This window comes from Haemaphysalis longicornis, unplaced genomic scaffold (assembly GCF_048455015.1).
Source record: "Haemaphysalis longicornis isolate Haplotype H1 unplaced genomic scaffold, Haemaphysalis longicornis Haplotype H1 scaffold_6, whole genome shotgun sequence".
Lineage (NCBI taxonomy): Eukaryota > Metazoa > Arthropoda > Arachnida > Ixodida > Ixodidae > Haemaphysalis > Haemaphysalis longicornis.
In genome coordinates, this window is record NW_027526407.1 from 63,438,995 (window position 1) to 63,460,228 (window position 21,234).

Sequence of the window (21,234 nt, forward strand, 5' to 3'; positions counted from 1 at the left end):
TAGGGGTTCTCTAAGGAGCAAGGTTGTCGGAAATAGGAGAGCAGAATGTAAATTTACACTTTATTTACACTATGTATATGCAGAATACCTCCAGTGGGAGAACACAGTGAACCGAGCCGAAGACGTTCTTATCCTTTCACAAGTACAGCCCATGGAGAAAGAATCCGTAGCCATTCTCGTTTTCTTCAATCCGAACTGCACCTTGGCAATAATACGTTAATAGAAGAGCTGCTCATTTTAATAGACAAGACCCTTTGCGGAATAAGCTCTACGCGATTTCGTTACCCCATTCCGAAATTCAATGTAAGCTTGCTAAAAGCACCATCTCAGGTTAAGGTATGGACACTTTTATTGATAAACTGAAGCACTGCTGAGAAGCATCTTATGCAGTCGGACGGAGGGGCTGCTCAAAATATTTAAGTCCTATCTCGGGCAGGCATATTAGGGTAGCTCCATTGGGTTCATCCTGCAGAAGTTTCACCACACCTTGTGCCACCTCGCTGGGCCTGGAATATAAATGCACAGCAATATAAAAGCTATCAGACATCTTTTCTTTTCGCTCGTGGTCTTTCTTTCAAATCCGTGGGAAAATTTCTAGTCGCTATCCTAAATATTTGCATACATAAGTCTCCGAAATGTATATTCTAAGAGCAAATGCCATCCTGTAGGTGCCGCGCCAGGACCCTAAAATTAGTAAAGCCTATTTTCTGCGTCTATATGACAACGTTCGTGCGGAAAGTGTGAGGTACTTTGGACGCCCTTAGCGACTGAACCGCATTGCTCACCGCGGTAAGCTACGCAATGGGCTGCTTACAAACACGAAAACACAAGAAGCCGACAATGCCAGCGACCGAGAGCACTTCCCCGTGTGCGTATACGCCGTTAGTGTCTAGTTTTTGGAACTGTAACCTTCTTCAGAGTAATGTTCGAACTATTTAAAGGGTATAATAGCATTCTTATTCTCGAATCTGAAAGGTTCCTTTTGAACGTATAAAACTGGTGTGCAGCCAACCGCGACACGAGCAAATTATGTATTTCAGCAGTGACCTATGCAGGCTCGGCTAGACACCCATTGCACAAAAACCTAAAGCGGCCTAACGATAGAGGCAAAAGACATTCCAGGCTTTCGTAATTAACAAGCGCCCACGAATTAACAACTCTCAACATATCCGACCTCCCCACTGCAAACAGCTAGCAAGGTAATTCTTGTCGACAACATCCGTACACCCTCATGAAAAAATAACAATTCGGCTGGTGGTAAAAATGGTAATATCTGTAAACTTCTTGGTAGTCCCTAGGCCCTAGCTTGTTAGTTTGTTACGGTGGGCTACAGATATTGCCCGGACATTTATTGTTTAAATATGCAGCTGCCTGGTTCATAACAAGGGATAAAAAAATAAAACTTCCCGGTATCGGCAGTTAGAAATTTTGCAAAAGGTAGGGTATCGCCTCGAACCACGAGCATACTCGCGAAAGCTAAAAATGTAAGAAAAATTCCAATAACCTGGACACCAGCACACTCGGGTCTGACAGGAAATGAGAGGGCCCACGACGCCGCCCGAGGTTTAGTCGACCAGGCAGACGTCAACCCCACCTTACCCCACCTCGTGAGAACGGGAAGAGATCGCACGGTGTCATACAGAGAAATCATAGATCATTACAGATTGGCAAGACGAAAGTATCCCGCCGTGCACCACAGCCTCACTAAACGGGACTCGGTATGGTGGAGGCAGTTACAGACGAACACGTTTCGAAACCCGGTTGCGCTCAGTCGCTACTATCCCGGAATATACTCAGGAGACTGTAAGCTATGCGCGAGTCGGGCGGACCTCCCGCATGTTATGGTCGTGCCCCGCAAGACAGAAAAAAATGGTGCAGCAAATGCTAGGTGCAACTAGTTTACTATAATGAACATGGAGCAATTGGAGACCGCTTTGCTCAGCCCCGACCCGGAAGTGCAGCTTCGGGTAGGCCGGATGGCCGAGGCTGGCGCCAGAACCGAGGGGTTTCTACTGACGACTGAAGAAGAGGGGAGGAAGACGAGTAGAAGATACGGCCTTCTCCTTCGTCCCTTTCCTTTTTGACCCCATCACGGGTACAATAAAAGTTTCTACTACTACTACTATCCCGGTCAAGGTATTATGACCTGAAAAGAGTTTATCGTAGCAGGAATGACAGCTGAGTGAAGTAACTATAATAACTTTGTACGAAAGAACCTGTACATGCACCTGCCGGAAAACGAATATCCCTCAAGCTTTCTCACAGCGAAAAGTCACCTTTCAGCGTTTCCTTAAAGTACGCAAAGGACATCACAGCAAGTGTTTTCTTAAAAGCACATATTCAACCACATCTTTATCATGAGTAGTTCTAATTCGCCCTTTTTACAGCTTCAGCATTCACCTTTAACGAAAAAAGTTCCAAATAAAAATCCAACTCACTCCATCGGCCGATTGACTGGTGCGAAATCGTCGATTACGGGGCCCTCCGATTCTCTCACACTGTCCAGGAAATTCTCAAGCAGCGGAGTACGCGTTCCGCCCGGGCAGAAGCAGTTGACACGAACGCCATGGCGATTGAAGTAAAAGTCGGACTGCAGGAGAGTGCGGTAAAATGATGGTTTTTAAACATTTCCTGACATTCTGATTATCGTTTCTGTTATTCCACACTATTGGGCAATGCCTTACGGCATGGTAGACGCATCCCAAACCACAAACGAAGCTCCAGCTACTAAACGGTTTTACAAGTTGTCACTGATAAAAATTTTAAACACCATTTTGTTCAAGCCTTTTAATCTATTGAAATAGTATGTATGTCTCAAACAACGCGGTCGTTTTTGGAAGCTGTATGCTATTCATTGCTGCTATTAGTTGTGACTAATATGAATGTTCTAAAGAACCCGATGCTATTCAAGGCACATTGGACGTAACAGCGGAGGCTTTCGAAGGCAAAAGAAACGTCTCTAGAATAAGGGTCGACATGGACGTGGCGGATGGACATGGTTCTTGAAATAAAAAAGGGCAATGTATGACAGAATAATAAGTTTTTGAATAATAAAAACGAATTATAAAACATTGCAACTTTACCCCAAAGCTTCTGGTCAAGCCAAGAACGGCATATTTGGAGGCTATGTAGGCTGGCACGTTACTCCTTGTATAAATTGCTGTAAAAAAGCGGCAAAGGTGAGTTGCGGCAGGGTTAAGTCATTTTTTTAAATATCTCAGTGTGTTTCCACATATCTAAAAACTTCTAAAATACCTCCGTTGCATAATTTACAATCACAGCTGAAATCACAACACCTACCCCGTACAGTGAGAAATCCCCCAAACCTTTGTCATTGTTCCACTAAATACTTTTCCTGAAATCTGTACCAACCAGAGCAACGACTATAAAATATGGCAATATACAACGAGATGCGTAGAATATTGTGAACACATCGGAAGTAAAGGCACCAATACATCTGTTTACTTGACGAAACCTTCCGTTCAATCTTGTACTAAATAATTTAGCGAGCAAGTAAAGCTGAAGGTTTGGTGAGGTTGAATTCCCTCGTCCAACGTTCCTCTAGTAAAGATTTGGATTCTTCTTCTTCTTCTTCTTCTTCTTATTCCTCTCCTTCCTCTTCTTGCTGTTGTTGTTGTTGTTGTTGCGCCTTTAGGTATGGCACATACCCAATCAGGGGATCGGCCAATCAACAGAGTATAGTTAAAATGAATGGAATTCTTTCTAATCACGCGACGTTTAGGAAAGATAATTTAGACCGGTTTGAAAAATTTTTGAGAAAAAAGGAAAAAAAAATCCTGAAAAATCAAAGCGAGGGTGACCAATCGCAATCATAAAGAGAATCGTTTTGAATTTTCAATGTAGCGCAGGAGGGCACAGCATACATCCCGGCGGCAGAACCCCGTTTCGGATGCCCCGAACGATAGAATAGCCGGCACTGTTAGGGATATCCCCAAACTGTTAAGCGGCACCTCCAGGGACTGACGTCTGAGTCGGGAAAAACGTCGGCATGTCAAAAGGTAACGATCGACAGACTCGTCTTCGTTGCAATAGCTGCACAGAGCTGTTGGCGCCAGACGAGACCTGTGCAAATACCTATTTAACTTGGGTACTCGACAACGTAAGGCTGTAATAATCACCTCTAAGTTGCGTGAAGGGCACCATTCAGGTTTCCATGAAAATTTAAGATGATTAAAATCCCTTAATGATAATAAAACCGATCCTTGCTGTACTTGGAGTTTCAGCATCCTACGGTACCTAGCTGCTGTTATTAAAGGTGTCGGCTCTACGACGTCTACTACAGGCCCAGAAAGTGCTACCCTTGCTAGAGAGTCGGCAGTCTCGTTGAATGTGATCCCTGCATGACCAGGAACCCAAAGAAGGTGAATTTCAGTGAACTGAGGTGGCAGGAGTGACCGAAACGTCCGCAGAAGGGGAGTGTCTTTAGATGAAGAAAGGGCTGGGCATACAGAAAAAGAATCGGAAATTATCATTGGAGATGTAATTGACACATCCAGCTTTCGTAGCGCCAGGACAATTGCCAGGAATTCCGCAAAGAATATGGGGATAAAATCACGCAGACGAACCGAAAAGGTCCAGTTAAGGGAAAGGGAAAATATTCCGATACCGGATTTTTCTTCTCGTTGAGAGGCATCTGTATAAATTATAGCACCTGGCTGCATAGAGGCCAAATAATCTTCGAGAAGGCGATTGAGTACCCGGGCTGGTAAAAGTTTAGCATTTTTGGGGAAAATGTTCCGGAAATTGATAGAAAGAGGTGAACTCCTGTCAGTATATGGAATAATCTGATTTATTGCTACACCCAATGGAGAAAGGAAGCTCTGTATCAATGTGCTTTGTGGACATAAGGACCTGGGCCATTGGTGCACCATAAACGCACTTGGTTCTGCAATAAAGATAAACTGCTCCCTGTTCACCTCAGAGCTATAAGCTCTCAGAAAAGTTTCAACCGTCAGAATCCGGAACCTATTAAGCAGAGGAGGAACGCGCGCTTCCAAGTAAACTACAGCATTTGCTGCATTCTTAGGCAACCCTAAACAGCAGCGAAGAGCCTGGCGCTCCAGAATAACCAGACGATGAAGCTTATACGCGGCGCACCCAGAGAATAACACGCACCCAAACTCTAAAATGGGGCGAACGTACATTCTATATATCATAAGAAGGGTCTCTCTGCGCATGCCCTTCTATCTATGACTGAGACTTCTCAACATCCCAACAGCACGTGCACCTTTGGCCTCAATGAGGGCTATATGTGGGGTCCAGTCAAGTTCACTGGTGTAAATAATCCCGAGGTACTTTAAAGAAGGAACCTGAGGAATTATGCACTGTCGGTAACTGAGAGTAATGTTAACAGGACCTGAGATTGGAAAAACTAATAAGGAACATTTGTTCACATTCATAGAGAGACAAATACTGTCCAACCAGGAGGCAATACTATTCAGATAAGACTGCAATAATTTGTAAAGAGATTGAATGTCATGTGCTGATGCAAAAAACGCAATATCGTCGGCATATACATATTTAGAAACACCAGAAACCACCGGAATAGCGCTTACAAGGATGTTAAAAAGAACAGGGGAAAGGACCGCCCCTTGCGGTACGCCCCTAGACTGTGGCCGCTGTGAGGAGGTAACATTAAATTTTACACAACTGATCTGCCTGTCTCTCAGAAATTCACAAATCCAAGCTATGATATATCTTGGGAAGTTTAAGACTTGTAACCGGGACAACAACACAGGGTATTCAACGCTATCAAAAGCTTTTGCTACATCTAGGGTTACTAGGGCCGAAAACTGGTTAGTGCGACGGGCAAGTTTAATCCGGCTTTCAAGGTCCATATGCGCACTCCAAATCGAACACCCAGGGCGGAAACCAATTTGTCTTGGGCTAAAGATTCTAGAACTGGACACCAATTGCATTATGCGCTGCTGCAAAATCCGCTCGATTAATTTAACCACCTTAGATGACAACGCAATAGGTCTGACGTTTTCAATCGAGAGGCCCTGACCAGCATTCTTAAGTACCGGAAGTATTTTGGCGAGACGCCAGACATCGGGGATCCATGCATGTCGAATAGAATAATTGATCATGTTAAGTAAATGATTGGGTGCCTCGTCAAATAATAACTTCAGCATTTCAGTTGTAATGCCATCTGGGCCAGGAGCTGCAGCAGTCAATTTAGTCATGACGTCAGCGAGCTCTGATAGCGTTACCTCTATGAAGTCGTCTACCACGTCTGGCGGAGTAAATGACATCGCTAAGAAGGATGAAAAACGAGCTTGAAGCCCATCAGCTATCGACTCTAGGGACTCTGAAAGTTCACCTGACGATAGCACCACGGAGTCTGTATTATCTGGAGAGGGTACTGCTTTCCGCGATCGAAGAAAGCGAAAAAGCGCACGCTTATTGTTATGCTTGGAGAGACACAGAGATCGATCTGTGTCATAAGGCTGTTTAGCATTAGAAGCAGCGCGTTTGAATACCGCTGAAAAATATTTGTAGTTGCACCAGTTAAGCGGGGATAGGTTATGGCAAAGCTTCTTCCAGGCCGCCTTTCTACGTCTAAAGCAGCGCGAACATTCTTCGTCCCACCAGGGACTCGGCAATACTGACTTCTTCGACATCACTTCAAATAATGACGACTGAGCTGAAGAGGAAAGGGCGGAACAAAGGCCTGTCGCACATTCAGCTTCATTTTGTGTGACCAGAGAGGACAGGGACTCCTTCAGAGAGGTTTGAAACCTTTTATAGTTAACAAAAGAACGGCTCTGGCGGTTAACGAAACAGATGGGACACCCAATGTCAAAATCTATTGGGATGTGGTCACTACTCGACCCGCCATCAACGGTCGACCAAGAAGGCACTGAAACACCTCGAGAAGATATAGTTAAATCCAAAACAGATTGCGTTTGTCCCTTATGGTAGGTTGGAGAATCCGAATTTATGCATGTTAAGTTGTTATCTGTAATCCAATCCAACAAGCGATTACCGCAAGAATCCGTCCGGAAGCCCCAAGTAACGTGGTGGGAATTAAAGTCTCCTGCAAAGATAATGGGAGGTACAGCCGAAGCAATAGCCAAATCAAGTGGTTCGGAATCAACGACACCACTAGGAAAGTACACGTTGGCCAATGAGAAGGGGAGGCAACCAGGTAGCTTTAATTCCAGCACTAAAATTTCACAGTCTGGGCGTTGAAGTTGGAAGGACACCTTCGCGGTGTGGGCAAACTTTGTAGATATCAAACTTAACAGACCGCCACCTCGGGTTGGCCTGTCTAGTCGAAAAGTGCGGTAATTATAAAGTCCAAATTTTTGGTTGCTATTAAGCCAGGTTTCCTGTAGCAAAATTACGTCTGGGGAAAATTGAGAGCACAAACAAAGTAAATCCGCAAAGCCTGCCGAAACGGAGCGACAATTCCACTGAACGACCTTTAGAACCCCTATGATTCAGAGAGACCGGCTGCAGCAACTGCAGCTTGTAATATCTGATTCTTGGGCTTTGAAACAGATTTACCTTTCTTGGATTTTGCTTTTGGCTGCACTTCCAGGGTTTCGGTACTAGATGATCCGGAACGTTTACTAGACTGAAGAACAGTCTCCATAGGCCAAGCCTGAAGCTCCATGTCCGAGTCTGAAGAGGGCGAAAGGGGAGGAATATACTCTTTGTCGGCCGTAGGACCACGAACAGACGAAGTACCAGCCTCAGCGTAAGTAGGATGTTCCGAACCACGCACCGAAGTAGCGAGAGTAGACGAGACTTTAACAGAATCCGAGGCAAGATTAGCTGCTGAGAGCAGCGGACCTTCAGGGACGGTGGAAACTTGCTGGATCACTTGGGGAAAGGAGGTACACAAAAGGGGAGCGGGCTGCAAATGTGGCGCCAGCTGAGTCACCACTGTGCGAGACACGCACTCGATTATGGTGGAAGTTAACTGGGTGATTACTGAAGAGACACCCTTCTCAACAGCCGCTGCTACAACGGAAGCAAAAGCTGGGTCAGCGAGGGAAGACTGTTGGAGCTTGGCAACGGCTTGTTCAACCGCTGCAACAATGGTATTCACTACGGCTGCATCAGCGAGTGATGGAGAGTGTTTGGCCGTAACTCCAGCATAACCATGTGTCCTTTCTTTGACAATTGTACCAGCATCCCCGCGCGAGCAGCGACGCTTACCCATGACCTCGACAACTTGGACTTCTTGAGCTCTCGCAGGACAATTAGAATAGTCAGTTGGGTGTGCCGCTCCACACAAACAACATTTGACATCTTGGGCAGTACATAGCTCGACAGAATGGCTCTCACCGCATGCGCGACACCGGGGAGACGATTTGCATGCCTTGGATGTGTGGCCAAAACGCCAACAGTTGTGGCACTGAAGAGGCCGGGGAGAGAGAGGTTCCACACGGTAAATGAGAGGCCATACTTTAATCTCCGATGGACAATGCGTCCCAACAAATGTAGCAATGACAGATTCTGTTGGCACCCTGTTTTTCTCTACAACACGGCTGCAACGGTAAACTGAGGTGACTCCCGCTACCGAAAACTGCTCTAGTACCTCCTGAGGTGTCATCTGAACATCAACACCTCGAACGATGCCCTTCACGCAAGCAAGGTGAGGGGGGATAAATGCACTCACCTGAACAGAGGTAAACATTGTACATTTCAAGAGGTCAGCGACACAGGTCTCGTCTGACGATCGGCACAAGACGCCACCTTTGCCAAACGGGCGGACCTCCGTAATGTGCTCGAACTTCTCAGTAGCCGCTCGAAGTGCCGCCTGTACAGCCCGCGGGTTTTTCAGCCGGATGAATCCGCCACTTACTGGCACTAAGGCCACGGGGATGCTGCCCACCCTACTGCGCTTTAGGGCTTCCAATTGCATGTCCTGCGGACGAATCGAGGCCGCCCAGGGGGAACTCCCCCGGCCAGGAGACTCAAAAGACATCCAGGCGCGGAAACCAGCAACCTGGAAGAAAAGAAAAGACCAAAAGAATGGCGGGAAACAACCGCTAATCCGCCTGAAGGTTGGCCGATCACCTGAACCAGGAAAGCGAAAAACCAAGCAGCTTAGAAGCAAGCGACCACGCAGACAAACACGTCAGCTGGGCTCTACTTCTTCTTCCTCTTCTTCTTCTTATTCCTCTCCTTCCTCTTCTTGCTCTACTTCTTCTTCCTCTTCTTCCACTTCTTCTTCTTCTTCTTCTTCTTCTTCTTCTTCTTCTTGTTCTGGGCTTTCTGGGCCTTCTGACAGGAAGGGTCTTCTGAGCTTTCTCACCAGTGGCTGAAACCCCACCGAAGGTGTATACCACGTCACGTTGAACTGCCTGTCCTTATTAGGGGACTGCCATGTCTGTAGAGGCTGCTCTTTCCAGCATCACTCGGTTGTTCTGATCTGATCGGCGTACCTCGCCCGGCCAGGTGTTAGGGGTCGGATTTGATGAAACCCCTGCCAAGCTTGCACAGCCCAAATTGTAAGATAAAGAGAATCGTATTCGTTGATACAAAGGACGACGTCGGTGATGCGTACGGTGTGAGGTGCATGTCATTTAGTATTGCCAGGTCTTGCAAGTTTCAAGCCTGTACCTGTCACCTGCCTCCTGCATGCTTTTTCATAAATGTATATGTAGAGGCATATTTTTTTAATGTTTTCTGTGTTAGTGGCCGTCTCTGGATTAACCTTGCTGTTAATTTTACAGCATTTAACAGCGAAGCTGTTCAGCAAATCGTTAGAGCTTGTTGTCCGCAGTTAAAAATACCGAGAAACTGATGAGCACACGGGAGCGAATGCTTTGCGGTGGTCGCCCGGTAGTTCGGAAAGCCAAGAAAATGCTGAGCGCTCGGGTATGCGTGGCTCGCGGCGACCTCCAAGCGTCCCCGGCGCACGTCCGTCAAGCCAGGCATACCCACTTAGGGAGAGGTCAAGATTGCGGTGATTGCCCGGAAGTTAAAAAACCAAGAAAATGGCGAGCGATTGTGTGTACGCGCCTCGCGACGACCGCCAAGCCTGCCCGGCGCACGGTGTCAGGATAGGTATACCCATTTAGGGAAATTGGCCAAGCTTGACTAAAAAAAAAAAAAAACTCCAGCGCACGCCGTAATCATAACAACACTTTCTTGAAACGATAGACTCCAGCGTTCGCCGTATTCGTGACAACACTTGCTCGGAACTGGGAAGGCACGTCATGGCGTACGCCCCTCCAAGGTGATGTCCAATGACTATCACTTTCAAAAAAATGGAGGAAGCTCACCCTTATCGCAACAATGATGGAGTAAATGTCGTTGCGCCAGGGAAGAAGAAGCAAATTGCCTGCAATCGGGCACATGAACCGTCTTGATGGTCGTGAAGGTTGCGTACAGCTTCACTACTTCCAAGTCTTACGCGTTAGTGTAAGCTTTCTTCATTTTTCTGACCACCTTTTCTCGCGGCATGCGGAATATGTTCCCGTCTGTTATGTGTGTTTCCAGATGCCTTCGCTCTGATGGCGTAGGTACAGTTTCATGAATGATGAAGTGATCCCAAGCGGAATTTGTTTTTGTATTTAGCCACATCACGTACTAAATCCCGCGCAAACACTCATGGGTAACCGCGGCGGCAGTATGGCTACTCACTGCTTTCTTGTATACATTTTACATATGGGCACACCTATCCACCTAGAACGCAGTAACCCCACTAAAAAAAACTTACATTAATGTTTAATGTTAAACGTTGGGATTGTGTAGATTCAGTCGTACCACTGCTGCTTCAGTGACACCTACGAAATTTCTACACACCATACGCAAGGAGGAGGGTGGGGTACCTGAACCCCATGTCAGTGCGGCGCATCGAACAACCTCGGTTTACAACAGGGATAACAATTTCAGTATACAGCGTGTACCAGGGGAGAATTGAAGTAATTTAAAAAATAGGCTTTCGGACGTAAAATTGTTTTTCCGGCGAGAAGTGGTCAAAGGCCCTGGCGGGAGCAATAAAATGAGTTTTGATTGCTATTTAGGCAACTTGATAATAAACCTTCTAGTAATTGCAGTTCGGCATGTGATTGTAATGTGGAAATTGTAGGGGATCAGCAGTCAAATCCAGTGTTCTATTTGCGAAAACTAAATTTCCCGCAGAACGATGGCCTCAGTGCTTTAGTCCTCCGGATGCCTGCATCTGGAGCTCGGCGGCTGCAAAGCGCCGCTACACTACACCCACCTGTTGACGTCACTCAGAGCACGCCGCCCTACTTTTAATTCAAGGCAAGATGGAGCCAAGGCCGGGCTAGGACGGAGGCGCTCGGCCGCTCTAGCCCGGCCGTGATAAAGCGCGGCGCGCGTGTTACGTGGGCAGCTCTAAGTGACGCCAACACGTGGGCATGGCTTTGCGGCGCTTTAAAGCCGCCGCTCTCCAGATGCACGCATCCGGAGGGCAAAGTACTCAGCCCGTAGTTCTGCCGACGATTAATTTTTCGCAAATTTAACGATGGATGTCGAGTTGACTGATGATACTCTACAATCTCCAAGTTAGAAGCACACGCCTAACTGCAATAATTAAAAGAGTTAATTAAGAAGTACCAGTCAATTGTTGCCCTAAGTAGCGATTGAATCTCGTTTCATTGCGTCTGCCCAGGCCCCTGACAACTTCGCGCAAGAAAAACAGTTTTACCCTCAGAAGTTTATTTATTTAGAATCACTTGGTTATTCCTGTAACACCCTCTATACAGACGGCTTCGTTGTAGACGGACGAAGTAGCGTTCTTCAAACGCAAGAATAATGAATTTAAAAAGTATTGGTTTTCAAATTAATGAATCTGTATAGACACCCTTAGAGTCAGTTAATTACAAATTCTGCGTGGAGACTGAACCCATGAAGAACCATTGATGCATTTTTCCCGCAGATATGCCAAAGAATTCTAGCGATGACTCTCCGAATAATTGCAGCCAGAACATTTCAGTAATTACTTAGAGGCTATGACACCACGTTCTATGGGTGTTGGCTTTGAATCGATTCTGTCACGTATTTAGCGAACATCGTTAGTAGCACTAGCAGTTTTGTGGAGTTCAATATATTCCAGCAACTACGGCCAGCAGAAAACGCAAGGAATCGAAACCACAAATATTTTGTTGTTAATTCAAACCGACACTCGTCGTTGAATCGTTTCATACCTACTGCAGAAGACACGTTGACCACGTGGCCACCATTGTAGCCGCAGTCTCTACCCATGTACTTGAACGCTAAGAGGGTGCTCGAATATACGGCTTCCTGCAAAAGAAGGAAAAATGTAAATGTCAATATAATATTACTACGTGAATAACGTAGGCACTCCATACAACGAGCTCGAAACGACCGAGATATCGATTCAGCTCATCAAATCTCCGGGTTAACAGAAGGTCTGCATTGGAGATCGAGTGTTTATTTTCTGTCTGCATAAATATATGAGGTCTAAAATATGTACATAAGCAAGGCATAAAATATGTAAATTTAAAATTTAAAATATAAAATATGTACATGAATGAGGTCACAAAATGCGTACACCTCAGCCAAGTGATTCGTTATGCAGCTTGAAGAGAAAAAGAAAGGATATCCTGTGCAAATCTGTCCCTTTCAGGCAAATGCTGGCCATTCAGTGTTCCGTGGCTTTTAAAGTCGCGTCAGGTCACAGAAGGTTTCGCCATTTTTCTTATACATGCGTTACCACATCCGGTGAGCAGTTTCAGAAGCGGATGCACGTCAACAAGGTCATTCTTCGGCTGAGAGAATTACTGGCAAAATAACTTAAAAGTACGCCTTTTAGTAAGAAGGGTTAGTTGAAATTACACCTAATTGTGGTATATTCCAAGAAAAAGAATTATTATGAAAACATTAGCTACGCTGGTGGCATCATTGTGGAAACAACTATGCATGTTAAGATCCAAGCTTTCAATCGCCAAGTCCATACAAAAGCTTTCACGAGAGTTTAGTATACGACTGTCGCCTTACGTGTTCTAGATATGTAGTCGTTCCGGTTTTTGCAGTAGACTCGGGGCATCGGTTTTTCTTTTCTGAGTTCGTTACTTTAGCTTAAGAACGCCGTGATTGTTGGTTTGCTTGAGTTGATTGAGCTTCGGCAGCTCTTGAGCGGTTGCCTTGTAATATATCGCTGGTAAAGTCATTAACAAATCGGTGAAAAGGTGTACATAGACTTACATTGGACCATGGATATACCAGCAGTGCATTGTATTATACAACGGCTGTTTTATACAACGGAAGACTACTTTTTTTGTGAAGACAACTTTGGCAGATTTAGACGTATTTGGGCATTAGAGAATCTCCTTAGACATTCGCTCACAACTCATTTAAATCGTAAAACAGTACTTAATAAACCTAGCCTGGTTTAACGTTGGACATGATAAAGACGAACCATTCCTCGCCTTCTCTAGCCTACTGGAGAATGTGCAAGCTTCATTGATTTATTGAATAAATGAACATTTCTTCAATGACCGTTAGGCGATGATTTTGGGGCACACTTAAAACCCGATCCAGTCGTAAAATTTACACTAGTAAATTTGGTAGTAAAGTAGCAGACTTGCCGCGTTTACTGCGAAAACTTTCCAGGAGTCAGGCCAGGCAACAACGCCGGCGCTGTTGACGACAATGTCCAAGCCTCCGAAGACATATCGGGTTGCAATAAAGCACTCTGATGAAAAACACATATCGCAACAAAAATGACCACCAACCATTACAGAGTTACAAATAGAGTAAAGGGCTTGTAACTGTTATCACCATACCTAATGCAGGCAATTGGGATAACGGAAAACAAATTGGTGCAGGATTAGTATACGCTCGGTGCATTCGCCAAGCGCTATGAAGTAAGAGGCAGTTCACTACCTCTGCCACTGCATACAGTTACATTGAACTGATAAGAACAGCCGGCCATGACTAATGGTGTGCAAAGCTGTTGCATTACTAATAGAGTTGAAAGAAAGCGTAGCATAAGCGACCATGCCAAGAAGGTTAATACTAGTGGCGCTAGAGATTGTTAACAAGCGTCTTGAATTACAGAGAAAGCCCGTGTGGAGACGCCATAGACGAAACACAGAAATCAGTGGATTTTGTTCGGTCATGCAATGTGGACAACTGCCTTCACATCAAAAAATCACGCACCCCTTCCGGAGTCAAACTCGACGGAAGAACGAGGGAGACCTACGAAACCAGGCCCATCCCTCGCAACAGACACCCGCAATTCAGTGAAGGCAGGATAGCGGGCAGCACGAAGGCGCTACTGAAAATTACACGAGAAGGGCAGCGAACATCGGCCTTCGTGGATGTAGCACGATAGGGCTGCTGCACGATACGTGGTGGTCGTAACCGGGCCAGCTGGCAAACTACTCAACGCAACATCGGTAGTTGCGAAAGAAAGCGCCCCTCCTGTCCTTTTCACTGCCCGTGTCTTTCGCTGCGCTAAATCTTATCTCTGTAAAGTTGGCTTTCCTGCAGCGCGTATTAGTGTACAACGAAACCACTGAGGACACCAAAGATTCGCTGTAATATCTGCCTAACAGAGTAGATACCGCAGAGGCAGCAGCAGTGGGAGAAGACCATAAGGAATTCAGAGGGACAATATTACAAAATTATTGGCAAAAATTGGTTCCGTCATCGCATTATCGTAATTGTTCGAGATCTATGGGATACGACTTTTCCCAGCCATGAACTTACATCTGCATATTGAGATGCTGCTGATAATGATAATTATGTATCCAACAATTAGCTCTTTAAAAATTAAAACTCAAAGGTTTGATTACACCACGGTCCTTCACCAAGGTTGACAAAGGAGGTGACGCCATGTAGACCGCTGCTCATTGTTGGAGTTGAAAACGGCGACGACGTTTAAAATCTTTCTTAAATTTCAATTCATTATTTAATTTCATAGAGTTGAAAACGAGAGCTTCGAAGGAACAGTGTCCTCAAGGCGGGCAGATTTTTGCGTTGCTATGAGTTCAAGGCTTCACTTTAGGTCCCATCTGAAACCCTAAAACGTTTCCTGAAGCTCCTGAACACCCTTAAAAACTTCAAATGCAAGATTTCATAGTATGCTTGAAGATATGGTGGGGAAACACACATCAACCTTAATTCGCTTTGTTTTACAACTTCAAGATACAATACGCGGTTTTCCCCATGAATATAAAATCGCTTTCAATCAAATAATCATGTTTTGCTGTTGCTAGGTTCACAGAAAAAAAAGTATGTAAACATAATTCTTTTCAGACATCTTTTCATCTGTGTTCAATACCAATCGAAACGTAAATTAACACTGTTTTAGCGTAAAATACATCAGGTGAGACTGGTCAGCAAAACTATAAATATAAATGCATCCCTCAGAGCGCCTTTTTGACAATAACGACCCAGAGTTAACACACCTCAGCACTAAATGGCATAGCACACATCATATAGGGTGCAGTTAGATGGTTTGGTATTTTCTCCATCAATGTATTTGCTCAAACATTGGTCCTTCATGTGAAATAAAAAAAGACACGGTACAATGTTCTTTTTTGAAAAAGAGAATTTTTTTAGTAGTTGTTAACGTGGCAGTAGGTATTGAAAATCCACTTGATAGATTTGTCAAATTAAATTGGTGAAATTTCTAATGTTGGAAGTGTTGCATTTGTTTCCGTAATTATTTGAGATTAACAATTTTGTTCGCTGCGATTACATGCTACTTTAGTAATGAACTACCGAGGGTCCCGTTTCAGCCTTTTGGTTTTGGGACGCTCGTCTGTATATACGCGTGTATGTAAAATTTGTTTTTGAATTGAAAATGAACCTTTGAACCTTTGAACCTTTACGAATTCCCATCCTACAAAAGCCTCCACCACATACCACCTGCTTTGGGCTTGCCCAATCACTCTCTTCTTCCCGGAGAAGTGGGAGTGCACGTGGAGCCGCTAACTTCAACAAACGTAGGGCAACCATTTTTTTTCTATGGAAGAGAAGATGGACCTGCCCACGGATCTCCTGTGTAGTAAGGCCGCCAAAACACCATCTTTATCTCCAAATAGAGTTTGCGCACCCAACTTCGTGGCCCGTTAAAGATTGTGTACGCTGCCCACCCTCGTAATGCTCTTGAACTATTTGCCACTTTCTACACTCAGCAGGTTTACTGCACTGGCAGATTAATTCTACTCTGATGACGGCAGCGGCAACTTTTAAATTACTTAAAATTGACTTGCGTTTCAACACCATGTGTTTAAACACCAGAAACCTTTTATTTAATAATTTCCAAAGCAGAAGTGGCATGAAGCGAACAAAGCACAAGTAAACAGAAATCATTATTCTCCAAACGCGCTATAACAAAGATACCAGCTGTCAGGAACAGCAAGAACAACAAAGAGAACGCCAGAAAGATATTACAATTTTGAAACAAATCGTTAGCGCAGAATCAAAGAAAAAAAAAACAAATACAGCAGGAGCGAGAAAAAAGAAAACGCAACACAAGACGCAAGAAAACACTGCTTTTAACAAAGGCAAGAACATTAGCTTGCAGCTGTGGCATTTAGGCTCAAATGTGCTTCCAGCAAAGTGCAGCGACGGCTAACAAATTCTACTCGTTAAAAGTGGAGGCAAAAAGAGAACTGGAAAATGTTAAGCATAGGAAAAAATCTAGTTAGGAATAGCTCATGGGTGAGATGAGACTTTCTCGTAAAAAGTGGATTAAGTAGGTCGATCAATCACACGTTTATAGATAAACAATTGGTGCGTAAATTCTAGGCGAAGAAATTTGCGCCTAATTCCAGGCAATTGGAATTTCTCAACAACAGTCATTATCCAAAAAGATTACTGGGAACTGTTTTTGTGTATTGTAATGCCCAGCCGCTTTGTATCCTATAAAAGAATCAAGAATTATAATATACGGCACTTAATCAGCAGGGTCTGCCTTCCAGCATATACCGAAGAAAATGCGCTTTGCCTTGTTGGCATGGCGGAGGAATTGAACAAAACCACGACTATTGCCAGTAGCCTTCCGTAGAAGAAGTATTGCGTGAAGCGTTAACATTTCTTTTGAGAAAGATATTCGGGCAAAAAAGATGGGACTGCGAACCTTCGAGCTCTTTTTCCTTGGTGACATCGCACTTGAAGAAACGGCAACGGCCTGAGCCATGCAATATGTTCAGCTGTGAAGCGACTTCTTCACCTGAGTTGGCGTTTAAGTCGAGCAGGGAGACCTGTAACAGAGACAACATAATGATCATTTAGTATTAGACGAGAAATCGTTCATTCTATTTCGTCATTCTGAGAAGAAGTAGTGAACGTAAATATTAATTTAAAATTATTTTGTTGTCACGTTTTCATCTTGTGTTCTATTTTTATTCCTCGGTTTCGCATCGTCACGATGAGCAAAGGTGGAGTAAAACAGGTAATAAAAATGAGTGAAAGTGGAGTAAAGAGGAAAAAAAAGTGAGAGTAACGAAGGAGTGGAAGAGGAAGGAGAAGAGAAGAGAGAAACGGTCGCTATCGCATTGTCACGGTGCACAAATTAGGAGTAAAAGAGGTATTAAAAATGAGTGTAAGAGGAGTAAAGAAGAAATAAAAGTAGGAGTAACGAAGGAGTGGAGGAGGAAGGAGAAGAGAAGAAAGGAACGGTGGCTATCACATTGTCACGATGCGCAAATGAGGAGTAAAAGAGGTATTAAACATTAGTAGAAGAGGAGTAAAGAAGGATGAAAAGTAGGAGTAACGAAGGAGTGGAAGAGGAAGGAGAAGAGGAGAGAGGAATGGTAGCTATGAAATTGTCACGATGCGCAAATGAGGAGTAAAACAGGTATTAAAAATAAGTGAAAGAGGAGTAAAGAAGGAAGAAAAGTAGGATTAACGAAGGAGTGCAAGAGGAAGGAGAAGAGAAGAGAGGAACGGTGGCTAACGTAAAGATTGTTTTTAAATACTATAGTCTCCCTTGGGCTACTTCAATGCAAAAATTTCGGTCTGTCTGTCTATCACTCCATTCAGCCGCCCGGCCAAAGTGAAAGAGAAGCTCCACAATAGGTTTATATCATCATCATCATCATCATCACCAGCCTATCTACGCCCACTGCAGGGCAAAGGCCTCTCCCATTATTCTCCAATTACCTCGGTCCTGTGCCAACTGCGCAAAAAACGATATATTCATTGCTAAATCTAAACATCTAATTCAGGTAGCAAAGTTCATACTTTTCAACATTGTTGAACAAAAACAAACCATTACGAAATAATAAGATAAGAAATGAATGCATAAGTTTCATTTGCAGCGTTCCTTTATTTAAAATTCATGGATGCTTGATTTGTGAGACAGTAAATGCAATGCTACATTCACTGCAGCAAAAAATTCACTCCGTCGCCTGCTGTCACCCCCTCCACTATAGCTCTTGTACCCTGATGCGCCAGCGCCACTATATGCACCCTGGTCCTTTCCTGCTTTCGTTAGGCGCTGACCAAGTCGTGCCCCCATCTGATGGAAGCAAGCTTCACCGGTCAGGTGCAGAAACTTGAAGACGCTGGCTTTCCGCTCGACATGCTTTTTCCGGCCTGCCAAAGGTGGACTCAGAACGTTAAAAAAGATGGTAGAATTGAGCTCGCATGCGCTGCAAAAGAGCGCGAGAGAATTGCTGTACTGATTTACATACATGGCTTCACTAAGAGCTTAAAAAAGGTTCCATCTCGCTATGGTGTACTGGTTTTAGTTTCCGCGCGCTACAAGCTGGGCCAATTGTGCGCAAAAAACGATCGCTGCGCTAACAAAAAACACGTTGTTTTTACTGGCGGCTGCACGGTGAAGCATATTCATAGCTATGTACCCTGTCCCACTTCCGTCGTCTATTCTATCCGTCTACCTTGCAAGCGGGTTTATGTAGGGCAGATGGGACGCTGCCTTCACGTGCGATTAAGGGGAAAGTATAATTCAATGAAAGGGGCTAGAAGTCCCCACTTGTCGGCACATTGCAAGCAGTGCGGCTGAACAACTCGTTTAGCCGACACTTCGATACTGTTCTCTTGTAGGAACCAAATGATCAGAGAGCTGTCGAGGCAGTGCCCATTCTTAAACGGTCTACGGATTGTGCCAGTCTGACTTCTGTTCTTTCGCAGAAAAAAGATATTTAATGTCTGGGCATAGGCTGAAATCCAATTTTAAATTCTGCAATGCCGGCACCAGCAGCTAGGGTGTTTCTTTCTTTCTTTTCGCGCATGATCTGTGCGGAAGAGATATATGTATATATTTGTGTAACTTTTCGAACAAACTCAGTTGAAAGACAGCGCTTGCTTGTCCCCCCTTTCATCATGAATCGCCCTCTACTTCCATACTTCTCTCTTCACACGTGCTTCCTCTTTGAACGCCAAACAGCTGCCTTTTTTACCTGCGTGATGTATTTTATTGATTGATTGATTGATTGATTGATTGATTGATTGATTGATTGATTGATTGATTGATTGATTGATTGATTGATTGATTGATTGATTGATTGATTGATTGATTGATTGATTGATTGATTGATTGATTGCAGGGTATAACGCGCCGAAGCAGCGCAGGCGATGAGGCGCGCCGTAGTGGAAGGCTACGGATTAATTTTGAACCCCTGGGGATCTTTAACGTGCCCCGAAATCTCGTATACACGGGTGTTTTCGCTTTTCACCTCCATCAAAAAAGCCGCCGCCGCGGCAGGAAATCGAACCCGCGTCCTCGTGCTAAGTAGCACAACGCCTTATCTACTCAGCCACCGCGGCGGGTAGCGTGATGCATTTGCTAGCGCAACAGTGACGGACATATAAATATCAATGAATTGGAGTATGTAAAGGTGCGAACATTAATGTCATATTTATTTAGGAACGTTTTGTCACCAGACCGCAGGTAGATAATTCGGCCTCGCGTAACAGGCAGACAAGGCACAGTTATCGGGAGACGAAAGGCTATAAACGCAGCATCATGCAGGGCCGTAGACTTTCTAAACGCGCCTTACCCGGTGTGCGTGTTCGGAAAAACAAAAGAAATTAGTCAAATGGCGAACAACAATTAACTGCAGTGGTAATCACTGAAACCTCAAGAAGCCCTGGGTGAACCATACAGCATTTTGTGCTCGTACTGCAGTGTAAGGTCTTGGTTAAGAATAATATAAGTACATTCGCTGCACACCTCGCAATGATTGTAAAATCACACTATCAGCCTTCTGGCACTTCATAGGAGTGGCTAGAGATCTTTGGGAGAGGCCATCGTCCTGCAGTGTACTCAATCCGGCTTAAGATAAAGATAAAGAGACACGTGTGTGAATTAAAGTGACATCGCACGGGTAATCGTTCTGTGTTTCCTCTCGAGCTTCGCTTTCCAACCGCCTCCACAGGGTGGATTGGCGCGAATTTTCCTATTAGGACGTATTTGTTTTTAATCGCATGCATTTCATTCATTTGAAACGTATTGGACATCCCAATACGTCGTTTGTGCGTGGTTAGTACTTCCAAATGCACTATTTTGCGCAAGCGCGTATGCGATTTAGAACACCTTATAAAGCATATTAAGGTTTCTCACTCGCTTTGGCTCTTTTTAAGTTTTTATTATTATTTCGTACCATGCATCCTTTCTCGAGAAGCAGTCTTGCGACTTCTTTTCCCAAGCCAGACGCCGCTCCTGTAACGAGGCCCACTTTTCCCCTCAGAAATTCCATCTCTGGCATGGTTACCTCTGTAAGGAGTAAAGGATAAAAGTTGCACTGGGATATTTTCCTGAGGTAGTCGTCGAATTACTGACGTGGACCTTGTCGGGACCTTATCCCATGCACATCGCAACACAGACTTCACAGAGACAATGTGACGGGGCCCTATCAATTATACTCGTATATTTATTCATTTGGCCAAGTGGAAAACGAATAAATTAGCCTACGTTTTAGGTTACTGAAGAGATGCGGGACATATATTGGTGATGTAGCCAGAAAGCCTATTCGCCGGACGGCGTGTTCGATTCCTTTTGTTTCTGAAGGAGCTGCCTTTGTCGTATGGACACCCCTTGTATGCCCCGCGTTCGGTATGGATTGATACAGAAGGAACGAGTTCTCACTATTGTCGGTTTTCCAATAGCGTAAATCACTGAATAAACAAGTAATATATGTTCAATTCCTATACAAAGAACAATTATGTTGACTGAAACGTTACGACTTAACATAAACAAAGCACTCCATTTTTGGCATTTTCAAACTTTTAATATTTCCTTGCAATAAATGGTAGCTTGCTTTGAAGCGTGAAATTACT

The 21,234-nt window shown here is 44.5% G+C and overlaps 1 protein-coding gene across 1 annotated transcript; it reads right to left on the reverse strand.

Annotated features, from left to right (window-relative positions):
• Positions 1 to 345: 345 nt before the first annotated feature.
• LOC144141598 (15-hydroxyprostaglandin dehydrogenase [NAD(+)]-like) lies at positions 346 to 20,668 on the reverse strand. Its single transcript, XM_077673140.1, has 7 exons — positions 20,559 to 20,668; positions 17,069 to 17,192; positions 13,563 to 13,669; positions 12,159 to 12,255; positions 3,084 to 3,160; positions 2,439 to 2,590; positions 346 to 506 (listed from the first exon to the last, which is right to left on the reverse strand). Exons 1-7 carry the CDS (start codon positions 20,661 to 20,663, stop codon positions 383 to 385), a joined length of 786 nt encoding a protein of 261 aa, XP_077529266.1. The 5' UTR covers positions 20,664 to 20,668; the 3' UTR covers positions 346 to 382.
• Positions 20,669 to 21,234: the final 566 nt, after the last annotated feature.

Bases quoted from the DNA above. Each gene is read 5' to 3' on its own strand.
- LOC144141598 (XM_077673140.1), bottom strand. From the start codon at position 20,663: ATGCCAGAGATGGAATTTCTGAGGGGAAAAGTGGGCCTCGTTACAGGA. The intron at 12,256-13,562 runs GCAAGTCTGCTA...CTTCTTTTGCAG, and splicing joins AAGTTTTCGCAGTAAACGCG to GAAGCCGTATATTCGAGCAC. The intron at 3,161-12,158 runs GTATGAAACGAT...GCTTTTTTACAG, and splicing joins CAACGTGTCTTCTGCAGTAG to CAATTTATACAAGGAGTAAC.